The sequence below is a fragment of the Anabrus simplex genome, chromosome 2 (genome assembly GCF_040414725.1).
Source record: "Anabrus simplex isolate iqAnaSimp1 chromosome 2, ASM4041472v1, whole genome shotgun sequence".
In the NCBI taxonomy this organism is placed as follows: Eukaryota; Metazoa; Arthropoda; class Insecta; order Orthoptera; family Tettigoniidae; genus Anabrus; species Anabrus simplex.
The window spans coordinates 1,042,466,547-1,042,486,211 of record NC_090266.1 but is presented as its reverse complement, the minus strand read 5'-3'; the positions used below and the strand labels follow the sequence as shown (position 1 = coordinate 1,042,486,211).

Sequence of the window (19,665 nt, the reverse complement as noted above, 5' to 3'; positions counted from 1 at the left end):
CATTGCGCGCAAAGGTTCTATTGGTTCCAACTTGGATTGGGAATTTTCCTCACACCACAGCAAGAATCCATTATATTATAAGAATGTTGTAAGGTTTTATCTACACTATCCTGCATTTCTGTATCAGAAATATTGGATCTCAAGCAAGACAGACACCCTCTGCGCCAATGTTCAATTTTCAATTCTCTACCTGAAGATGCACTTGAAATTTAGAACTCAGTAGAAGTATCTGGACTTTGCATTCATCCGGCATATTACACTTTTAAAGTACAATTTTAGATTATTCTCTAAGAAGGGCATATTTTAATCATCATTGAAAAAATGTGTGATACTATTGTTACAGATTATTTGTAATTAACGTAAATCCTGAAAATTATATTTGTCATTGATCAGTACATTATTTTATATATAACATTTCATCACTCCACCATTTTATATGTACATTAACGCATCACATACACAGTTCATTCTTTTAAATTTTATTTTCACAATGTAATTTTGTCTTAGGACTTCGGCAAATCCATAAGTGTATCTTAGTTAGGCTGATGATGACCCACATAGGGTCGAAACTAGTACCTTGATAACATATTGTAATGTATTTATAGACATCACAATTATTGTACGTAGGTGGGTTGAAAAGTTCTCGGAATGTACTAGAATTAAGTATCTTACCTCGGTGCAACTGCTTTTATTTTTCAACATAGTCTCCCTGTAGACTAATGCATTTGGTCCAGCGATGTTCCAATGCCTTGATCCCATCTCGAAAATGAGATTCCTCCAGGCCTGCAAAATACCTCTCCAATTCGGCTGTCAGTTCTTCCCTTGTAGAGAATAATGGTTTGTAATCTCCGTCCACCGAGGAAAATTTTCAGCTTGGGGAGTAGATGAAAGTCTGATTGTGCCAAATCAGGTGAATAAGGTGGATGTGGCAACAATTTGTACCCCAGTTCATGAAGTTTTGCCATGGCAATTACACTTGTGTGCGGCGGAGCGTTGTCCTGATGAAAGATGACCTTTTTCCTTGCCAAACCAGGCCTTGTTTCGCGTATCTTTTCCTGTAGTTGGTCTAGGAGGTTTGCATAGTATTGCCCCGTAATTGTTTGGCCAGTAGGAAGATAATCTATCAGCAGAATGCCTTTTGCATCCCAGAAAACTGAGGCCATGACCTTTCCGGCCGAACGCAATGCCTTTGCTTTCTTTGGTGGTGTTTCCACTGGTTTGACTGCTGTTTTGTCTCTGGGGTATAGTAGTGGACCCAAGTTTCATCTGTAGTCACAAACCAGCGCAAAAAGTTGTTGGTTGCACTGAAAACGGGCCAGACTTTGTTTGGACATTTCCAATCTGGTGCTTTTATTGTCCAATGTCAGGAGCCGCGGCACCCATCTCGCGGATAATTTTTTCATACGCAATTCTTCGGTTAAAGTATAATACACCCGTTCAGAAGACATCCCTACAGCTTCAACAATCTTCCGCACTTTCAGTCGACAATCCTCCATGGCCATTTTATGCACTTTTGCGATAAATTCTGGGGTCGTAACACTTTTTGGGCGTCCACTACGTGGATCATCATCCAAGTTCTCCTGACCAAATTTAAACTCGCTGGTCCACTTGGCAACAGTTGAAAATAAAGGAGCAGAGTCCCACAGTGTGTTCTAAAAGTCGGCATGAATTTCCTTTGCTTTCATGCCTTTATTTACGAAGTATTTAATCACTGCTCGAATCTCAGTTTTTTCCATTGTCACAAATCGCTACGTGGGAACAGCAACAAAGAGTCTTCACTACCACACTCCTGCAGCTAGAGCACTGATGCACCATGTGTTCACTCACAAAGGATGTGTGATTATTGCGCGAGAACCTCGTTGCTCTAGCACAGACATCTAGCGGTGATTCCGAGAACTTTTCAAACCATCCTCGTACAGTATTGAGTAGGTGGAATAAACTTTGTAAATTATATGTACATTCAACATGATGCTGCCCCACACCATGATGCCACCACCACTATACTGGTCCCGTTCCAGGATGTTACTGTGGTTGTATTGGCTACCCGGTTCTCTCCAGATTAATGTGCGACGGGAATCATTCTGCAATCATTCATGGTCCAGTTTTGATGTTGATGGCTCCGCAGTAAACGGGCCAGTCTCTGTGCTCGAGTGAGCGGGATGCATACTGCTGGATGTTGGGCAAACAGCTCTGCTGTTCTAAGCCTCCGGTAGACAGTTTCTGGGAAACAGCAACCCCTGAAACGGCTGCAAGCTCCACCGACAATTGTCTTGCAGGTGCACTCTGATTTTGTCAGGCGGTTAAGGCCAGATATCGGTCCTGCTGTGGTGGGTTTACCCTTGGTCAACGTGGTACTGGCCTACGACTAACACCTCCTGTGTCTCGAAATAATCTCCAAAGCCTGGAAATGACAGTGTGTGGCACATTCAAGGATACAGCAACTTCGGTCTGTGTCTGGCCTACTTCCAGGCGGCCGAGTATTCTACCCTGCAAAACGGGGTCCAAATGGCGTCGTAGTGCCATTATGTTATGTTCACCACGAGGCTACACTCCGCACACTATAACAGGGCAAACACGACTGAGGGAATATGGCGCGCAGGCACTGGCTGTGTTTACCTTGCAGTTAGACCGCTAGTCAAAGCAGGGAACACTCCTTTCGTATACAGAGTGAACATGTAAGGTTGGTAGGTGCATATGTTGTGCGGATTGCAGTCTATTTCCTGTTGCCCTGCTTACTCATAACTTATGCTTAACTTTTGGACACTAGTGTAGATCCCATGATTTCTGGGCAAGATAAAGCGCTTCCTTAAGATTGAGTTTTTTCCAGAACTCTACCATTGACGTTTCTTTGGTAAGTAAGAGGCCTAGCAATTGCCGCTTATAATGCGCCTTAAAGGTTGTGATGACGCCTTGGTCCATCGGCTGAATTATTGAAGTTATATTAGTGTGTAAGATGTAAGCGACAGGAGAAGTCCCATCCGCTTTTCGGCAGAATGTTGTTTTACTTATTCCCAAGAAAGCCGGTGCTGACAGGTGTGAAAACTACCGCACCATTAGTTTACTATCTCATGCCTGCAAAATTTTAACACGTATGATTTACAGAAGAATGGAAAAACAAGTTGAAGCTGAGTTGGGAGAAGATCAATTTGGCTTCGGAAGAAATGTAGGAACGCGCGAAGCAATCCTGACTTTACGTCTGATCTTAGAGGATCGAATCAAGAAGGACAAGCCTGCGTACATGGCATTCATAGATCTAGAAATGGCATTCGATAATGTTGATTGGACCAAGCTATTTAAGTTTCTGATGATGATTGGGATCAGATACCGAGAATGAAGAATTATCTACAATCTGTATAAAAATCAGTCTGCAGTGATAAGAATAGAGGGCTTTGAAAAAGAAGCAGTAATCCAGAAAGGAGTGAGGCAAGGCTGCAGTTTGTCCCCCCTCCTTTTCAATGTTTACATAGAACAGGCAGTAAAGGAGATCAAAGAGGAATTTGGAAAAGGATACACAATCCAAGGAGAGGAAATCAAAACCTTGAGATTTGCCGATGATATTGTTATTTTATCCGAGACTGCAGAAAATCTCGAAGCTGCTGAATGGTATGGACGAAGTCTTGGGTAAGGAGTACAAGATGAAAATAAATAAGTCCAAGACAAAAGTAATGGGGTGCAGTCGAACGAAGGCAGGTGATGCAGGAAAAATTAGATTAGGAAATGAAGTCTTAAAGGAAGTAGATGAATATTGTTACTTGGGTAGTAAAATAACTAACGATGGCAGAAGTAAGGACGACATAAAATGCAGACTAGCACAAGCAAGGAAGAGCTTTCTTAAGAAAAGAAATTTGCTCACTTCAAACATTGATATAGGAATTAGAAAGATGTTTTTGAAGACTTTCGTGTGGAGCGTGGCATTGTATGGAAGTGAAATATGGACGATAACTAGCTCAGAAAGAAAGAGAATAGAAGCTTTTGAAATGTGGTGTTACAGAAGAATGCTGAAGGTGAGATGGATAGATCGAATCACGAATGAAGAGATACTGAATCGAATAGGTGAGAGGAGATAGATTTGACTAAATTTGACAAGAAGAAGGGATAGAATGATAGGACACATCTTACACCCAGGACTTGTGCAGTTGGTTTTTGAAGGTAGTGTAGGTGGTAAGAACGGTAGGGGTAGACCAAGGTATGAATATGACAAGCAGATTAGAGCAGATGTATGATGCAGTAGTTACGTAGAAATGAAAAGGTTAGCACAGGATAGGGTGGCATGGAGAGCTGCATCAAACCAGTCTATGGACTGATGACTCGAACAACAACTGTTACGTGGCAAATAGGAAACAGAAATGGTTCCATCCTCTGATTTCAACTCTGTATCAAAAGGGGGAGAGGGTGCATTATCAAGACAAAGGACGGCATTTAATGGCAAGCCTTTGGACGCCAAGAAATCTCGAACCTGCGGAACAAACTTATTATGGAACCAAGTCCTGAAAATATTGCGTGTCATCCGTACAGATTTGTTATGACTGTAATCTACTGGGAAATATTTAATTACTGTTCCTTTGAAGGAACGCAAATTTTTTGCTTTACCAACAGCAGCTAATTTTAATTCATGGTCGCCACTAGCGTTCGCAGAGCACAAGATGGTAACGGGCTCTTTACTAGATTTGTGACCAGGACCTGATTTCTCTTCAGCAGCTGCTTGTGTTTTACTGGCTATGCACTTACAATAAAGTCCAGTTTCATTGGCGTTGTACACTTAACTTTGAATGAAATTGTATCTCTCAATTATTCGCTTAAACTCGTATCTAAAGTTTTCTGCTGCACTGCTGTCACCACTCAGTTGTTCTCCTTCGATGTTTAATTCTCGAATGCCATATCTGTCCTTAAATCTCTGTAGCCAACCATTGGACGCTGGCGAGGACCCTGAGAGCCCCATCTTTTCGTGAAATATTTGTGCCTGCCTTATCATAGGACCACTAATAGGTACACCTTCGCCTCTCTTTTGCTGAAACCACGTGAATAACGCAGCTTCTAGTTCTTTTAAGGAGGATGCCTTCATTTTTTTCTTTTAGCACGTCCATGCGAACTGTCAGAACTCGCTGCAAACTGCAACACTTTCTCTTTATTCTTCATTAGGTCCTGCACTGTTGTCACACCCACACCAAACTCGGATGCTAAATTTGAGACTAGTTCTCCTTTCTTTAACAGTTCAATTATATTAACTTTATTTTGTATGGTTAAAACTACACATTTCCTTTTTTTTTTTTTTACTGCAGATTTCAATCTCAACATTTCTCAGCTGTTAGAATGGAAAATGTTCAACTTTATCAGTCACTCTCACATTTCCTTATTTTGCACTACAGTACAGAATGTAGCCTACCTGTCTGCTAATAGCGGGGGTTGACTATGATGGACTGCTAGGCTGGTTTCCGATTCCTGTGTATTGTGAAATATTTACGATGCAGTAGCCTGTGGTGAAAATATATAACCTTGACAGAGAACGATATGAAAGATCTACATACGGTACTTGGAGACGTTACACGCTACCAAATAAGTTGTAGGTATCATTCTGAAGTAGAAATGACCAGCATACCATACTCTACGCTCCGTGGGCTGGGAGAGGGCGCATTAAAGTACATTATTTGTCAACAGTGGAATGGATAATAAAGTTTTTGACTGTTGAATTTGAATAGCAACCCTCTTTTTTCATAACAGTTAAAAAGTTAATTAATTTTACACAACATAAAATTACTTAGTAAAAAAATGTATGAAGTCATGTCTCCAATGCCGATTGCTAGTCTATGCGCATGCACGTACAGTAGTTCCTGTACGTTATGATCGTGGACTCAAGGAGTCGGAGAGTGAATGTACAGTAGCTCCAAAACAGAATTCTGTATCAAGATACCTAGAGGTCAAGAGCTGGGCTGAGTGGATCAGACGGTTGAGGCGATGCCCTTGTGACCCCAACTTGGCAGGTCCGATCCTATCTCAATCCGGTGGTATTTGAAGGTGCTGAAATACATCAGCCTCGTGTTGGTAGATTTGCTGGCACGTAAAAGAACTCCGCGACAAAATTTTGGCACCTCGGCGTCACCGAAAACCGTCAAAATGGTTAGTGGGACGTAAAACCAATAACATTATTATTATTGACATCAAGGGTACGCTCATTCATTTTTATAGCGACTGTATATTGCTTTTAAAAAACAGATTTTTTTGGCGACGGATAATCCGCAGAACGGTTAATAAAGATTTTACTGTATTTCAAATGACACATTTGTTCCGCAGTCAGTCAAGGAATGAAGAATGGGTACGTCATAACCTTCACTGGCATGAATGCGAAATTTGAGTGAATTATCTGCATTCGTTTTTATTTTATGCATGTTTTAGTGTGACAGGTACACTCAAACTATGGGTGGGCAAATTAAATCCCATTCCACAGTCAACAATGTGGCCAGTTATTGTGACTTGAATGGGTTAAGAATATGGTTTTGAGTGAAGTGTAGATTCTCACAAGTTCTCATATGGATTCTATTCTGCCCATCTTGAAAAACACTTGATCGAAAATGTAACGTTTATCGGGCCAAAATTTCTGAACAGTTGATGCAGGAAATTTTTTCTTCCGAGTAAAGGGTAATGTGATATTTTAAAAATATTATTCAATTATGATGTTCGCAGGACCACATAATTTGAATGAATACCATACTTCCTTGCATATTAGACCCCCCCCCCCCCTGGCTTTTTGAGGCAAAGAAAATGAAAAGGAAAAAAATAAAGCTTGCACACAAGACCGCCGTTGCCCCTCCCCCCCCCTCCCAATGTAATTAGAGAACATCATCAATTCCGCTTCGAAAAGTGTAAAAGCCGATAACATCACACAAATTTGTTAATAGTTTTGTCCGTCCAACCCTCGAAATGGAAACTTGCATCAAAATCATGCGGTACATCTGTGTTTCATAGTTAAGAAATGTTCGTCTCTGTAGCACACTGCAGCTTCATTGACATCTCATAAATAGGTGGTTTCATATTTCAACCCCTGCATTGCAAGCACACATCTGTCATGCTATATGTCTGTGTTCTGTACTTAACAATATCCGCCAGCGTAACAGTTAGCAAAATTAGCTGCAGTTCTCGGGGGGCCCCGAGTTCGATTCCCAGTACTGCTAGAGATTTAAGAATGGCCGGAAGGTTATGTTGTAAAGTAGTACGTGCAGCTTGCCTCCATTGGAGACATGTCTAGAAAGAGCTGCACCACCTTGGGAGGAGGACAAGAGTTTACTTTAGTCAAGAAATATTCACGTTTGTTGCTATTAATATAGATCATTAAAAAAGTGATCGTTAATATCTCTTAAATCAGGTCAGTATACGTATTTTTGGATAAGGCTGTTTAAAACTTAATAAACTATCCAGTCATAAAGATTGTTTTATGCATAAACGTACCTAACAGATGATGATGATGATGATAATGTTATTGGTTTTACGTCCCACTAAGTACTTTTACGACTTTTGGAGACTACAAACAAAAACATTATTTCTCTTCATTTGCTCCCTTACCACAGTGCCATCGGTAGACATCACCGTATTTTTCCTGGGTGTCCTCCGCAATTTCATCCATTACTATTATGAACAACTATAATGGCAGCACACTTCCCAATCTTAGTCTAGGTACATTTTAAAACCATTGTCCTACTTGCAGAGGTCCCGCTGTTAACACATGGGTGACGGGCCCCGAGAAATCTCGTAGTACGCTCGCCAGCGGAAGGTGACGGGCCCCGAGAAATCTCGGTTTTATTCACGATATTGTTTTCGGTCTTCCTGTGACATCTCTTGAACTATTTCGGACGTGCACATTGAGTAGAATAAATCGTAGATGTATATCTGCTACTTTTCTTTTATTCACAGCCTCTTTTATTCTTTGATTTAGTTTCGAAACGTCGACTTTCTTTCTGCCGGTTCAGTCACTGACAAGATGGAGCGCCCGCGGAATACGGTGTTAGCTGACGACGATATTTTAGAAGAATTATAAGCCGAAGATCGTTCAAATGGAAATAGTCTAATGAATTAGTGGAAACTGAATGTGAGAGTGATAGCGGAAGTGATATTCAAGCCTCTACAGGCCGTAATTTACCTAGTGTACTTATTTATTCAAGTGATTCTGAAGACAACGATGTAAACATTAATGATGTGTTAGGAATTGACGCTGAATATGGTTTTGTAAAGGCAGATCCACTATTACTAGGGGCATTGGAGAGTACCCATATCAACTTTAAAGATAAAATATTGACTGGTTTAATATTTATTTACGTTTTTATAATCAAGTGCACCTAGTATGCTTAGTAGAAAAATGTCCGGCCCACAGGGTATGTGACAAGCTCAAGCATCCGGTCAGCAATGTGTTAATTGCTTGCACGTATTTGATCATCCATTTTTCAAAATCCTTTTTGTTTCGTGACTATCCTTTACTCTGGGACCGTTATTGTATGCCTTTTCCAATTCATGTCATCACCATTTCTCTTTCACGTTCCTGTTGCTTTTCCATCATCTGTCTAGTACTAAAGATGAGATCCATTTCTAAAGCCATACTAGACATCTTCTAATTGTCCTACCTTTTTCTCATTCTCCTTTTTGGTATCCTTTCAAATAATTTTTCTACTTGTAATACATATGTGATATTTCGAGAATTGTCACATACCTTCTTGTCACCCTTCTTAAATACAGTATAAGTATTATTATTCCCTCACTCCAGGAATCCGGCACAGATTTTTCTTTCCAAATACATCTTGATATCGTATTATTAGATATAAACTAAACTTAATCTACAAGGGTTTATTTTGTAAATGATGATATAAATCTGCTCCAATCTGTTCAGGGACAAACATATTTTTGCGTATTTTTTCATATTTTAGTACAGTGCCTGCCTCTACTTATGAGAGTATCTACATTTTTTTATTTTAAGGAAATGGTGAAGTAACTTATAAAACTGATAGCATCCAAATAGCCCAATATCAAGATCAGAATAATTTGTATGACAATCATAAAATGATGAAAATCATGGAAGGAATTCAAAAGTGACTGTGGTCATTCATTATGGGGGGTTAAGGGCAGCGTTAGTCATCAGTCTTGTGTATTTGTGTGCAAGATCTACTTGATAATTTGAGCTACCTAGCATCTTTAGAAGTATTATATAATTGGAAGTTCCCCACTGTCGGCAGCCCTGAAAATGGTTTTCCATGGTTTCCCATTTTCACACCAGGCAAATGCTGGGGCTGTACCTTAATTAAGGCCACGGCCGCTTCCTTCCCACTCCTAGGCTTTTCCTGTCCCATCGTCGCCATAAGACCTATCTGTGTCGGTGCGACGTAAAACAACTAGCAAAAATAATTGGAAGTTATGCATGGGATTGTAAAAAAAAAAAAAAAAAAAAAAAAAATTTACCTGAAAGTAACTAGTGTGAGAACACCCAGGAAAATCTACCCTGAATATAGGTACCAAAAATTGCAGTAACCCTGGTGTTAACTTTGATACGCTGGTAAGTCTCGTAACATGGATGGCTATGAAAGACAGGTTTTCATGCATATGTAACAGTTTTAAATGGCATCCTTCTTGGGTCTGATGATAAAAATATAAGATGAAATCTTTCATTGATGATATGTTTGCACTTGTCATAATGAAATATTTTGAGATGCTGAGTAAACAGGTTCATTCAATGTGACTGGGTAATTCTTGCTGTGACATACTATTGTTAAGGTGTACATTGTCAAATGGTATTTATAAACCTGCCAGGGATCAGCAATGCAATTTGAACAAGTTCTCTTTTGACAAAACAGAGTACAGTAATATTGATGGCAATGTATTCCATTGCAGCTCAAGGTTCTTCTGATATTATTGCATTCCTAACTGTTCATAATTTTTCCACAGGTGATGACTTGTCTCTTGACTGGATTCTCCGCCATGGTCGCAGTGCCGCCTTATCTGTTGCTCTTAAGGAGGCAGCAGCTGTGGTTTACACTGATGATTATAAGGATAAAATATGCAGCGTATTGCTTGCTTACCTCGCAGCTGATCGGGTGAGCAACAAATAATTAGAGTAGTCGTAAAGATTTAACATAGATTTTACTGTATTTATTTTTAGTTAGCAAGTAGGAATCTATATTGAAGTCTTTTGCTACTGTTAAATTCTGTAGTATACTGGAACAACTTTTGCCATTGTAAATCTCTCCGGAAATAAGGCTGCTCAGTGCAACTAGTTACGCATAGTCGCTATGAATGTCTGTGTGTGTTTATGAATTTTATCCATCCTATCCTTAAGTGGAGACAGGTATGATAGACTTAACCCATTTCCATCACTTGACAAACTGTGGTCGTGTGAGGTGTTTTGGTGCATGAATCAAATGATTAGTTCAGCTCGCAATGATGCAATGTCTTGCTTATCTTCATATTAGATTCCCTTTGCAAAATAAGTTTTCACAATAAACACTGTAAGAAACTAGTGCTGTCTGTATTTCTGTGCGACACTGGGTTTGTTGAATAACAGTTTTTCATTGGCATGTAGTATTCATTATTTGGTAGAACTGGAATCGCACTAACAACTGCGAGAGTTTTAAAGCGCTTGTACATAGCGTTTTAGATGACGATTATGTCAATAGGTAATGGACATTTTTGGAAAATAAATCATTGTTCAAGGGTAGCCATAGCGACAGTGGGAGTTACTCGAGTGCAAAAAACATTGAAGAAAGTGAAAGTGACACACCTTCCAAACGCGCGTGGCCTGTGATGCAAAAGAACTGTAGTGATTGGAAATTAAAGAATAAAGACAATAATCTTGACAACATCCATTTCATGGATACAGCAGTGTTCCAGAAATACCAAAAAAAATTGGTTCTGCCCACCATCCGAACTTGCGATGTCTTTAGAGTACAAGGATCCTCTCTTTTTGAAATTATTTCAAATGAAACATTTGAACGATGTATGAAATTAGTCTCTGAACAGAACAAATAGACATAACAGTATCTTTAAAATAGAGCTCTTCAAATGTGTACATGCCATAAAATCAACAGCCTGCTTTCAGGACTTCGTAATATTCATGGAATAATCTCCCATTGTAGTATGAAATCTGAGAAATACTTTCAGATATATCAGATAATCAAATGATAGCCCAGTTCCTGGGGGTTTTAAAATACTGGGACACCCTCTCTCCAGGGATCATAAATATGGAGGGCCCTGATCCTGGGTTATGGGTGAAGACCTCGGCGACATCTACGGCGGAGAAAATGGACTTCGGTTCGGTGGAGATGGCGGAAGGGGTCAACCAGTAGCACCTGTACTCCAGAGGAGCGGATACAAAAGGCGTCTGACTCAATGTTAGGGGCGGCTTAATTTGAACCTGGCAGAAGGTAATACAGGAGAGGGTATCGACATGACGCCACAGAAGATGACTACTGCAGCAGTAGTCGAAACGTCTGGGAGAAGCGAGAGGAGTGGACCACGGCATAATAGCCCGGAAGATTTTTATTATATTGACACCGGCCGTGAAAGCCTTCATACTTTAATAAAATGCCTGTGAGAGTGGCGATCCCATCGTACAAACAGCCTAAAAAATTAGTGCGAGTGAATCGAGGCCTCAAAAATTGCTAGGGTGTCACCCTGAAGTGACGCGTAGTTCTCGGTGCTCTGGAGGAACTGTGAGAAGTGGGCTACCAGACATCGCAAGAATCGGTATCATCATTGTCATGACTTTGAATGGCAAAGTAGAAAAACTGATAGAATATAATTGAAACGCCTAAAAGCAAAACGGATAAAGTCCACTCGAGCACTTTTTGAGAAAATGGCAAAAAACCACTACCGCCTTCCATTAAGGCTGTTGCTTACAAAATATAAGCATAAAATCACAAAAATATTCACTGGTTATTAGAACAAGTAATAATACTCGTAGTATTATTATTATTATTATTATTATTATTATTATTATTATTATTATTATTATTATTATTATTATTATTTAGACTGTTATTGTTGTTTTAAAAGTGGACTTTATTGATTTGGCTTCTAAGAAGTGGACTTTATTCATTTTGCATGTTAGCAGCATGGATTTTTCTTGTTTTGTTACTATTTATTAAAAGCACAAAACACAAGATGACATAATATCCATGTTTCTTTCACTATGGTTTAAGAGTGCCCTGGGTATACATTTAAACACACAGTTCAGGAGCTTCCTCTGTTGCACTGCAAAGTTCATTATCAACATTTTCGTTGACATCTGACTGACGACTCTCCCAAGAGTCAAAGAAGTCAACGTAGAATTTCAGTGATGGGCTCAACTTCCAATCAGAGCCAAAGTGCAATTCAAGGAGCCTTTTCACATATGACACTTTATTCTTGTTGACTGAAGTAGTATTCTTTCGAACAGGTGTAGGATTTATAGCCGACACATTCTTCTTAGTTTTCATCAGGGATCTGTAGGTTCCAGTTCTATGATGGTAAAACAGCTCCTCATCCACAAGGACCATGAGATGAGACATTTTTGATCGTCAGAAAAAGTAGCGCTTGCAAGGTGCGAATTTAAAGTGCCATTGTTGAATAGGTTTCATGTGCTCTGTTGCCTCTTGTTTCCAGTTAAATATATCCATGTCAATCCCGGGTTGACGAATGGTTGAAAATCTTTCAGTGATGTTAATGTAGGTTTGTGGATCTTCGATTACTTCTCTCTTCTTGAATTCCTTTTCACAGAGACCGAATAACCGATCGGGGGAATGAAGGAATGACCTCTTTCTAGATAAATTAACTGTACCTCCTCTACGTCTCTTGGTGCTTGCAGGAGCCATCTTTGGAGCATAGCTATCATCGTTCTATTTTTATTTTACCCCCCACATCCGTCGGCAAAAAGCTTTATCTTCTTAATGTTTGTTAAGTCCAAGTTCTGCACCGAGATTGGCTCTTTTCTTCCTTGCCTTTGATGGAGACAGTACAGAAGGTGATACTTCCATTTTCAAAATTGAAAGCAAGCAATCTGTTGTTATAAAACTATGAATAAAGCACTAGTAGAAAGCATGCAGCTTTAGCATAACGGTAGCCATGTTGTATGTTGTTGTCGCATGCCGTAGAAGTCAGGTTCTGGTTGGATGAAGCGTACTTTACTCGTTTTGCTTTTAAGGGACACTGGGACTGAAATTTCCAAATTCTATATAAACTGAGGTACAGCTTTGAAATTTTGTATGCTTATGAATAGTCATAACATAAACCACTGTGGTAAATTTGAGCATTGCAAGTTGATTAGTTCTTGAGATATTAATTATTTCATACATTTTCATGTGCAAATTATTCAATATTTATAAAGGTCTGCCGCATTAAACCAATCAAGATAGTGTAACTTTTAGGTAATATTCTATTGCATTAATACAATTGGAAGAAACCTACGGATTCTTTTTTGAATTGCATTAATGAGTATGAAGAAATAAATTTTTTTCATATCCAAGTTTTTAATCTACAAAAAATCTTCAATTTTTTAAGTTTGAAATTTTTTTGCAGCCAGACCAAAAGTGCAATCCAAAAATCGATCCGCAGGTTTATAGTCAATGCAATGAAGATAATACATGCAAATTTTGAAAGCAATATCATAAGATTTATGATGCGTGTAACATTTTGAATGCCTGAAAAAGTGAAACAGAGAAAAAAGCAATTTTTTAAAATAATGGACAATGCTCATAACCTGTATTGCCAGCTGAGAATCTCAAAGAAATTTCTTGTTTTCTCCTACTTTTGAGTTTTGGCTTACGCCACCGAGAACTTATTGTATGCATTTTACCACAGAACAACACCAAACAATAGTAGAAAATACTCGCATACCTCAACACAGTCAAACTGGAAAACAACTTGTTTGTAAACAAACAGGATTTGCACATGGTATGTACGGAAATAGTCATAAATAATGTTGAAACTAATAAATATTTCTTTAATAAGTAATCACTGTCTTTGAAAATAGGCATAAAAATTTACTCAATATATTATGCATGGCCACACCACCACCTGTAATTTACATTCAGATTTTTCAGACTTTTGTAGTTCTTATATAGTTTACGTAGTAAAAGTGCCCACTTCCTCCACTAGAAAGCAGCAAAATGCAGACCGACAGATGTAGGAGGCCTTTTTGAATTATTCTTATGAAATGAAATCGTGAAATCTGCTTGAATACACCACTAATGTGTGCTGATCGTGAGTCGAACGAAAGTGGGCGTTTAAAGGACTGCACGCCAGGCATTTAAAAGCTACGCTAGAGCTTTAAAAATGGAGGAATTTGGATGAAAACACTGCTATCTGATCCGCGGGGGTTAGGGGTGTATTGATATGGAAAAAGCCAAAAATCAATATTTTACATATATTTCGCCAAAATTTCAGTCCCAGTGTCCCTTAAAACGCAGTGGACTTTATCCTTTTTGCATCTAAACTGAGTTTTTAAAGGGGAAATACTTAAGGATTTTATGGCTTTTGCCAGTATATTATTTCATGCTTCAGTAGACACATCTTTTACCAATATATTTCTACCAATATCTCATTTTTGTAAAAAGTGGACTTTATCCGTTTTGCTTTTAGGCGACTCGTATGATGATGAAGAAAGACATAGCAATGATAGGAATGAGTGAGACAAAATGGAAGGGGAATGGTCAAAAGGAATTGAAGAAAGGGAAAAAATTATATTGGAGTGGAGGAAAGATGGCAACAAATGGTGTTGGTGTTTTATTGAGAGAAGACCTAGCACAATATGTGGACAAAATTGACCGGATCAGTGACAAGATAATTAAAGTTAGACTTGGACTTGAGAATAGGATCAAGGATTTTATACAGGTTTATGCACTCCAATCGGGGAATGCAGGTGAATGTTTAGAAGAGTTTCTAGAAGAACTGGAAAGTTGTATTGAAGACAGAGGTTATAATAATGGTAGACTTGAATGCACATGTTGGAACAGACACAGGGAAAAGAAGAGATAATTTGCCCCTATAGTTATGGAAACCAAGATGAAGGAGATACAGTAATAGATTTTTGTAGAAGGAATGGAATAATTGCTGGCAATACATGGTTTAGAAAAAAGAACTCACAAAAAATAACTAGATATGGTTGGGGAGATAGGACAAAGACAATGATTGATCTTATTCTGGTGAAGGAGAAACGTAGGCAACTGGAAGATGCGACAGCAATGCCAAGGGCAGATTTCGAAGGAGACTATAAAGTAGTGGTAGCCAAATTAAGATGTATTAAAATAATGAACTTAATAGAAAGAAGGAAAGAAAATAAAGGGATGGAATTTAAAACAGAAAGAAGAAAGGGAAAAGTTTCAAGACTATCTGAAGAAATTCCCAAAGATGTGACATGAACAGTGTGAAAGAGGAATGGACATGTTTCAGAAATGGTTTTGTAAAGTGTGCAGTAAACACCTGTGGAAGACTATCTGGGAGGAAAAAGGAAAAGGAGACTTCTTGGTCGAACAGCAAGGTAAAGGAAGCAGTTACAGAGAAACAAATGGCATGGAGGAAGTGGATAGGCAGCAATAGTACAGAGAATTGGCAAAAATATAAAGAAGCCAAAAAAGTATGTAAGAAAATGGTACAAGAAGAGAAGCAGAAGAGCTGGGAAAGTTTCACAGAAACTTCACAGGAGGATAGAAAGGGAAGGAAAAAAGTTTTGTATGGTTTGGTGAAGAATAGTTCACGAAATAGGGAGGATACAAAATTTGTAAAAACTGAAGCAGGGCAGATATTGACGCAAAGAGACGACCTACTAAAAAGATGGAAAGAATACTTCTCAGAATTGCTAAATATTAAATACAGTAAACTGGTAGATGAGGAGTAAAAAGAAACAATGGGGAAAGGAGAAGAACAAGAAAAGGAGATATCGATGTTAGAAATAGAGGAAGCCATACAAAAGATGAAGTGCGTTAAAGCAACAGGAGTGGATGAGGTAACTACGGAAATGGTATATGCAGCAGGACCAATAGGGCTGCAGTGGCTGTATAGATTTAGAATAATCTGGAGGAAGTAAGAAATCCCAGAAGTGGGCAAAGGGTTTAATTATCCTGATATTTAAAAGAAAAGTGATAAAAACAAATGTAATTACTACAGAGGGATCACCCTTATTGCCCATGTAGCTAAGATATTTGAGAGAGTATTGGAAGGAAGGCTGATGAGGAAGCTAGAAGGAGAAATGGAAGAACAGTATGGTTTTAGGAAAGACATATCGTTTGACCTGATCTTTACATTAAGGCGTATGATGGAGAAAAGGTGGGATTTTGGAAAAGACGTAGTGATGACATTTCTTGACATTGAGAAAGCTTATGACAGTGTGCCCAGACAATTGATATGGGGCACTTTAAGGAAAAAACAAGTTAAGAGAGTGGAAATAAGAACTCTGTACAAAAATTGTATTAGTAATGTGAAGACTAGTATAGGAAAAACAAAATGGTTTGAAGTTGAAACTGGTCTCTGACAGGGAAGTGTACTATCCCCCATGTTATTAATCATAGTCAAGGATGAAATTCATACGAACATTAAACAGAGACTGGGAAGACAGGCAACAAAAGCCATGTTGTTTGCAGATGATATGGTGATATGGGGTAAGGATGAAACGGAAGTGCAAGAACAAGTAGATGTATGGAATCAAGGCATAGAAAAATTTGGGATGAAAGTAAACACAGGGAAAGGTAAAACAATAGTGATAAGGGGAAGGAAGGAAGGAAGGAAGGAAGGAAGGAAGAGGAAAGATAAAACTGAATGGTAAAATTCTGGAAGTGGTTAAAAGTTTCAAGTACTTAGGAAGTGTGATCACAGAAGATAGAAAGATAACCGAGGAAATTGGGGAAAGAATTGAACAAGCAAACAGCTTCTCCCAGGGTGTAAGGGATATTTTGTGGAACCAAGATGTCCCGAAGAAATGTAAGAAAGTATTATATTCAACCTATTATGAACCCATACTAACCTATGCAGCTGGATCATGGACTAAAACAAAACAAGAGGAGAGTAGAATACAGGCAGCGGACATGAAATTCCTAAGAGGTATCAAGGGCAAGACCAGAAAGGATAGAATTAGAAATGAAGAGAAAAGGAAAAGGACAGGAATCTTGAAACTTCAAGACAGGATAGAAACAACAAAGCTAAAGTGGTATGGACATACAGTATGATGAAAATGGGTGAAGAGAGAATGTCAAAAAAAAGCTTTTTCAGAGAGGTTAACAGGAAAGAGGCCATGAGGAAGACCGCCAAAGGGGTGGATAGATTCAGTGTGGGAGTGCATAGAGAAGAGGGGAGGAAAACCAGAAGATGTACTTAAAAAAGAAGCGTGGTGGAGAGACGGGCACAACCCGACCCAGGAAGCTGGAAACGGGAAATGAAGATATCAGATGTATACCGTATTTACGTTAATAATCCCCGCACCCTAACTTTATGAAGGCTCATTTTGTAAAAAATGAAATGCCAACATTGACGCAGATAAAACTCGCACCCCAATTTCATGCCTCAAATTTTTTTTAAATCTATGCGGGTATTATTTGCGTAAATACGGTATATATGTCAATTCCGTTCTCTATTTTCTACATGAAAGTTATTAATGTGAAGATTCTTTGGTTCCTGTCCCATACCTATCTGATTGTTAGATTGTGGTATGGTCGTACTGGATTATTTCGATGAATAGTGTTCTACAGTTGCTCTATGGCTTTTAGTGTGTATGGTTTCTTTTAATCACTTCTGTCTGTTTCATGTAGAAATCTTCTAAATGAACTAATTTAAATTCACATTTGCCTACAGGTGTGTATAGCTATGAATGGTGCCAGAGGCTGTGGTTACCTCTTCCAGCATGTGATGTTAACTCATCAGCCTCTTCCTCAACAACTCCTTGTACCATTTGTTAAGGTCAGTAACAAGCAAGTAGAAGAATATTATATTTTACCATTGTAATTCATAACTGATGATTGTAATGAAAATCCACAGCCTGTTTCCAGTTATTTGACCGGGTCAGGAATAGAATGAATGAAGCCCCTGTCTAGTGGCGAGGATAGGAATTGTGCTGGCTGCCGAAGCCTGTCGCACTCCTGTGGGGTAATGATTAATGGCTGACAGATAAAATTAAATGATATTGGAATGTGTTGCTGGAATGAAAGGTGACAGGGGAAACAGAGTACCTGTAGAAAAACCTGTCCCACCTCCACTTTGTCCAGCACAATTCTCACTTGAAGTGACCCAGATTTAAACCACGGAACTCAGTGGTGAGAGCTAGCACTCTGCCACCTGAGCCACGGAGACTCCATTGCTGATTGTCCTAAGATGTATTTTTTGCTAATAGAAAGCAAGCAAATTTTTCCTTTTGTTCAGTTGTTTTTGTTTTCCTTAATTTGATATCATTAGGATTCCTTGAACCAGATTCCTACTTGTATTTTGCTAGCCATTTCTCTCCTCCTAAGATCGTATATCTTATTAACTTGCCTTTTTATTTGATAGTTCATTTGAAAGCATTCTATTTGTGATAGATGAACATGCAGTTGTTTGGGACGTGGCATTACTTCTGGCAAGGTAAAGTAAATTGCCAACTTCGTCACCTAAAACATACTAAAAATGTCCTTAAATAAGGAATTATATTGGTAAAATCCACCTTTCAGTACTTCAGTCATCTAATAGTACATGTTTGAGTCTTTTGTGTAAAGTATTGAAGGGTGGATTTATCAACATTATTTCTTATTTAAAGAAATGTTTTAGTATATTTAAATTGTAAGTCAATATGAAACTCATATGAAATTTATTAAATGTTGTACAAATTACTTTGAAGCACTACACTATATGCTACTTTATTTGAAATTTATTTGGAAAGCAAACTTCTTTTTGGGAATATTCCATAATAATTTCTTTCTTCCTTTCTTTTTCAAGCTTATTCCCAGTTATTTCTAGGGTCTCTGGAGCCAACTAGGTTCATTCTGGTTTTGACTGGGCATTTAAGGCTGGATGCCCTTCCTTATGTTACATGAATTTTGAGATGAAAATCTCGATCTGGGAAAGACCAGGATTTGAACCTCTGCCTTTTGGCAGGATGCCAACAACTAAGACACTGAGCTAATCGTGCCCCACCCCACACAATGAAACAATGTTCAAGTACACTGATTGACAGAGCAAATGCAACACCAAGGAGGAGTGGTTCGAAAGGGATGAAAGTTGGGGAAAAAACAGAGACGGCACAGACGAATAATTGATGTTTATTTCAAACCGATATGCAGGTTACACAATGCGCACGGCATCGACTCAGTAGGATGTAGGACCACCGCGAGCGGCGATGCACGCAGAAACACGTCGAGGTACAGAGTCAATAAGAGTGCGGATGGTGTCCTGAGGGATGGTTCTCCATTCTCTGTCAACCATTTGCCACAGTCGGTCGTCCGTACGAGGCTGGGGCAGAGTTTGCAATGAGATCCCACACGTGTTCGATTGGTGAGAGATCCGGAGAGTACGCTGGCCACGGAAGCATCTGTACACCTCGTAGAGCCTGTTGGGAGATGCGAGCAGTGTGTGGGCGGGCATTATCCTGCTGAAACAGAGCATTGGGCAGCCCTTGAAGGTACGGGAGTGCCACCGGCCGCAGCACATGCTGCACGTAGCGGTGGGCATTTAACGTGCCTTGAATACGCACTAGAGGTGACG

The 19,665-nt window shown here is 39.1% G+C and overlaps 1 protein-coding gene across 1 annotated transcript in view; it reads left to right on the top strand.

The window, feature by feature from the left end:
• LOC136864677 (stalled ribosome sensor GCN1) overlaps nucleotides 1-19,665 on the top strand; it is a 599,881-nt gene that overhangs the window by 523,421 nt on the left and 56,795 nt on the right. The window contains exons 38-39 of the mRNA XM_067141987.2: nucleotides 9,919-10,067; nucleotides 17,788-17,892. Coding sequence (XP_066998088.2) covers nucleotides 9,919-10,067; nucleotides 17,788-17,892 — 254 coding nt within the window. The remainder of the gene's footprint in view (nucleotides 1-9,918; nucleotides 10,068-17,787; nucleotides 17,893-19,665) is intronic.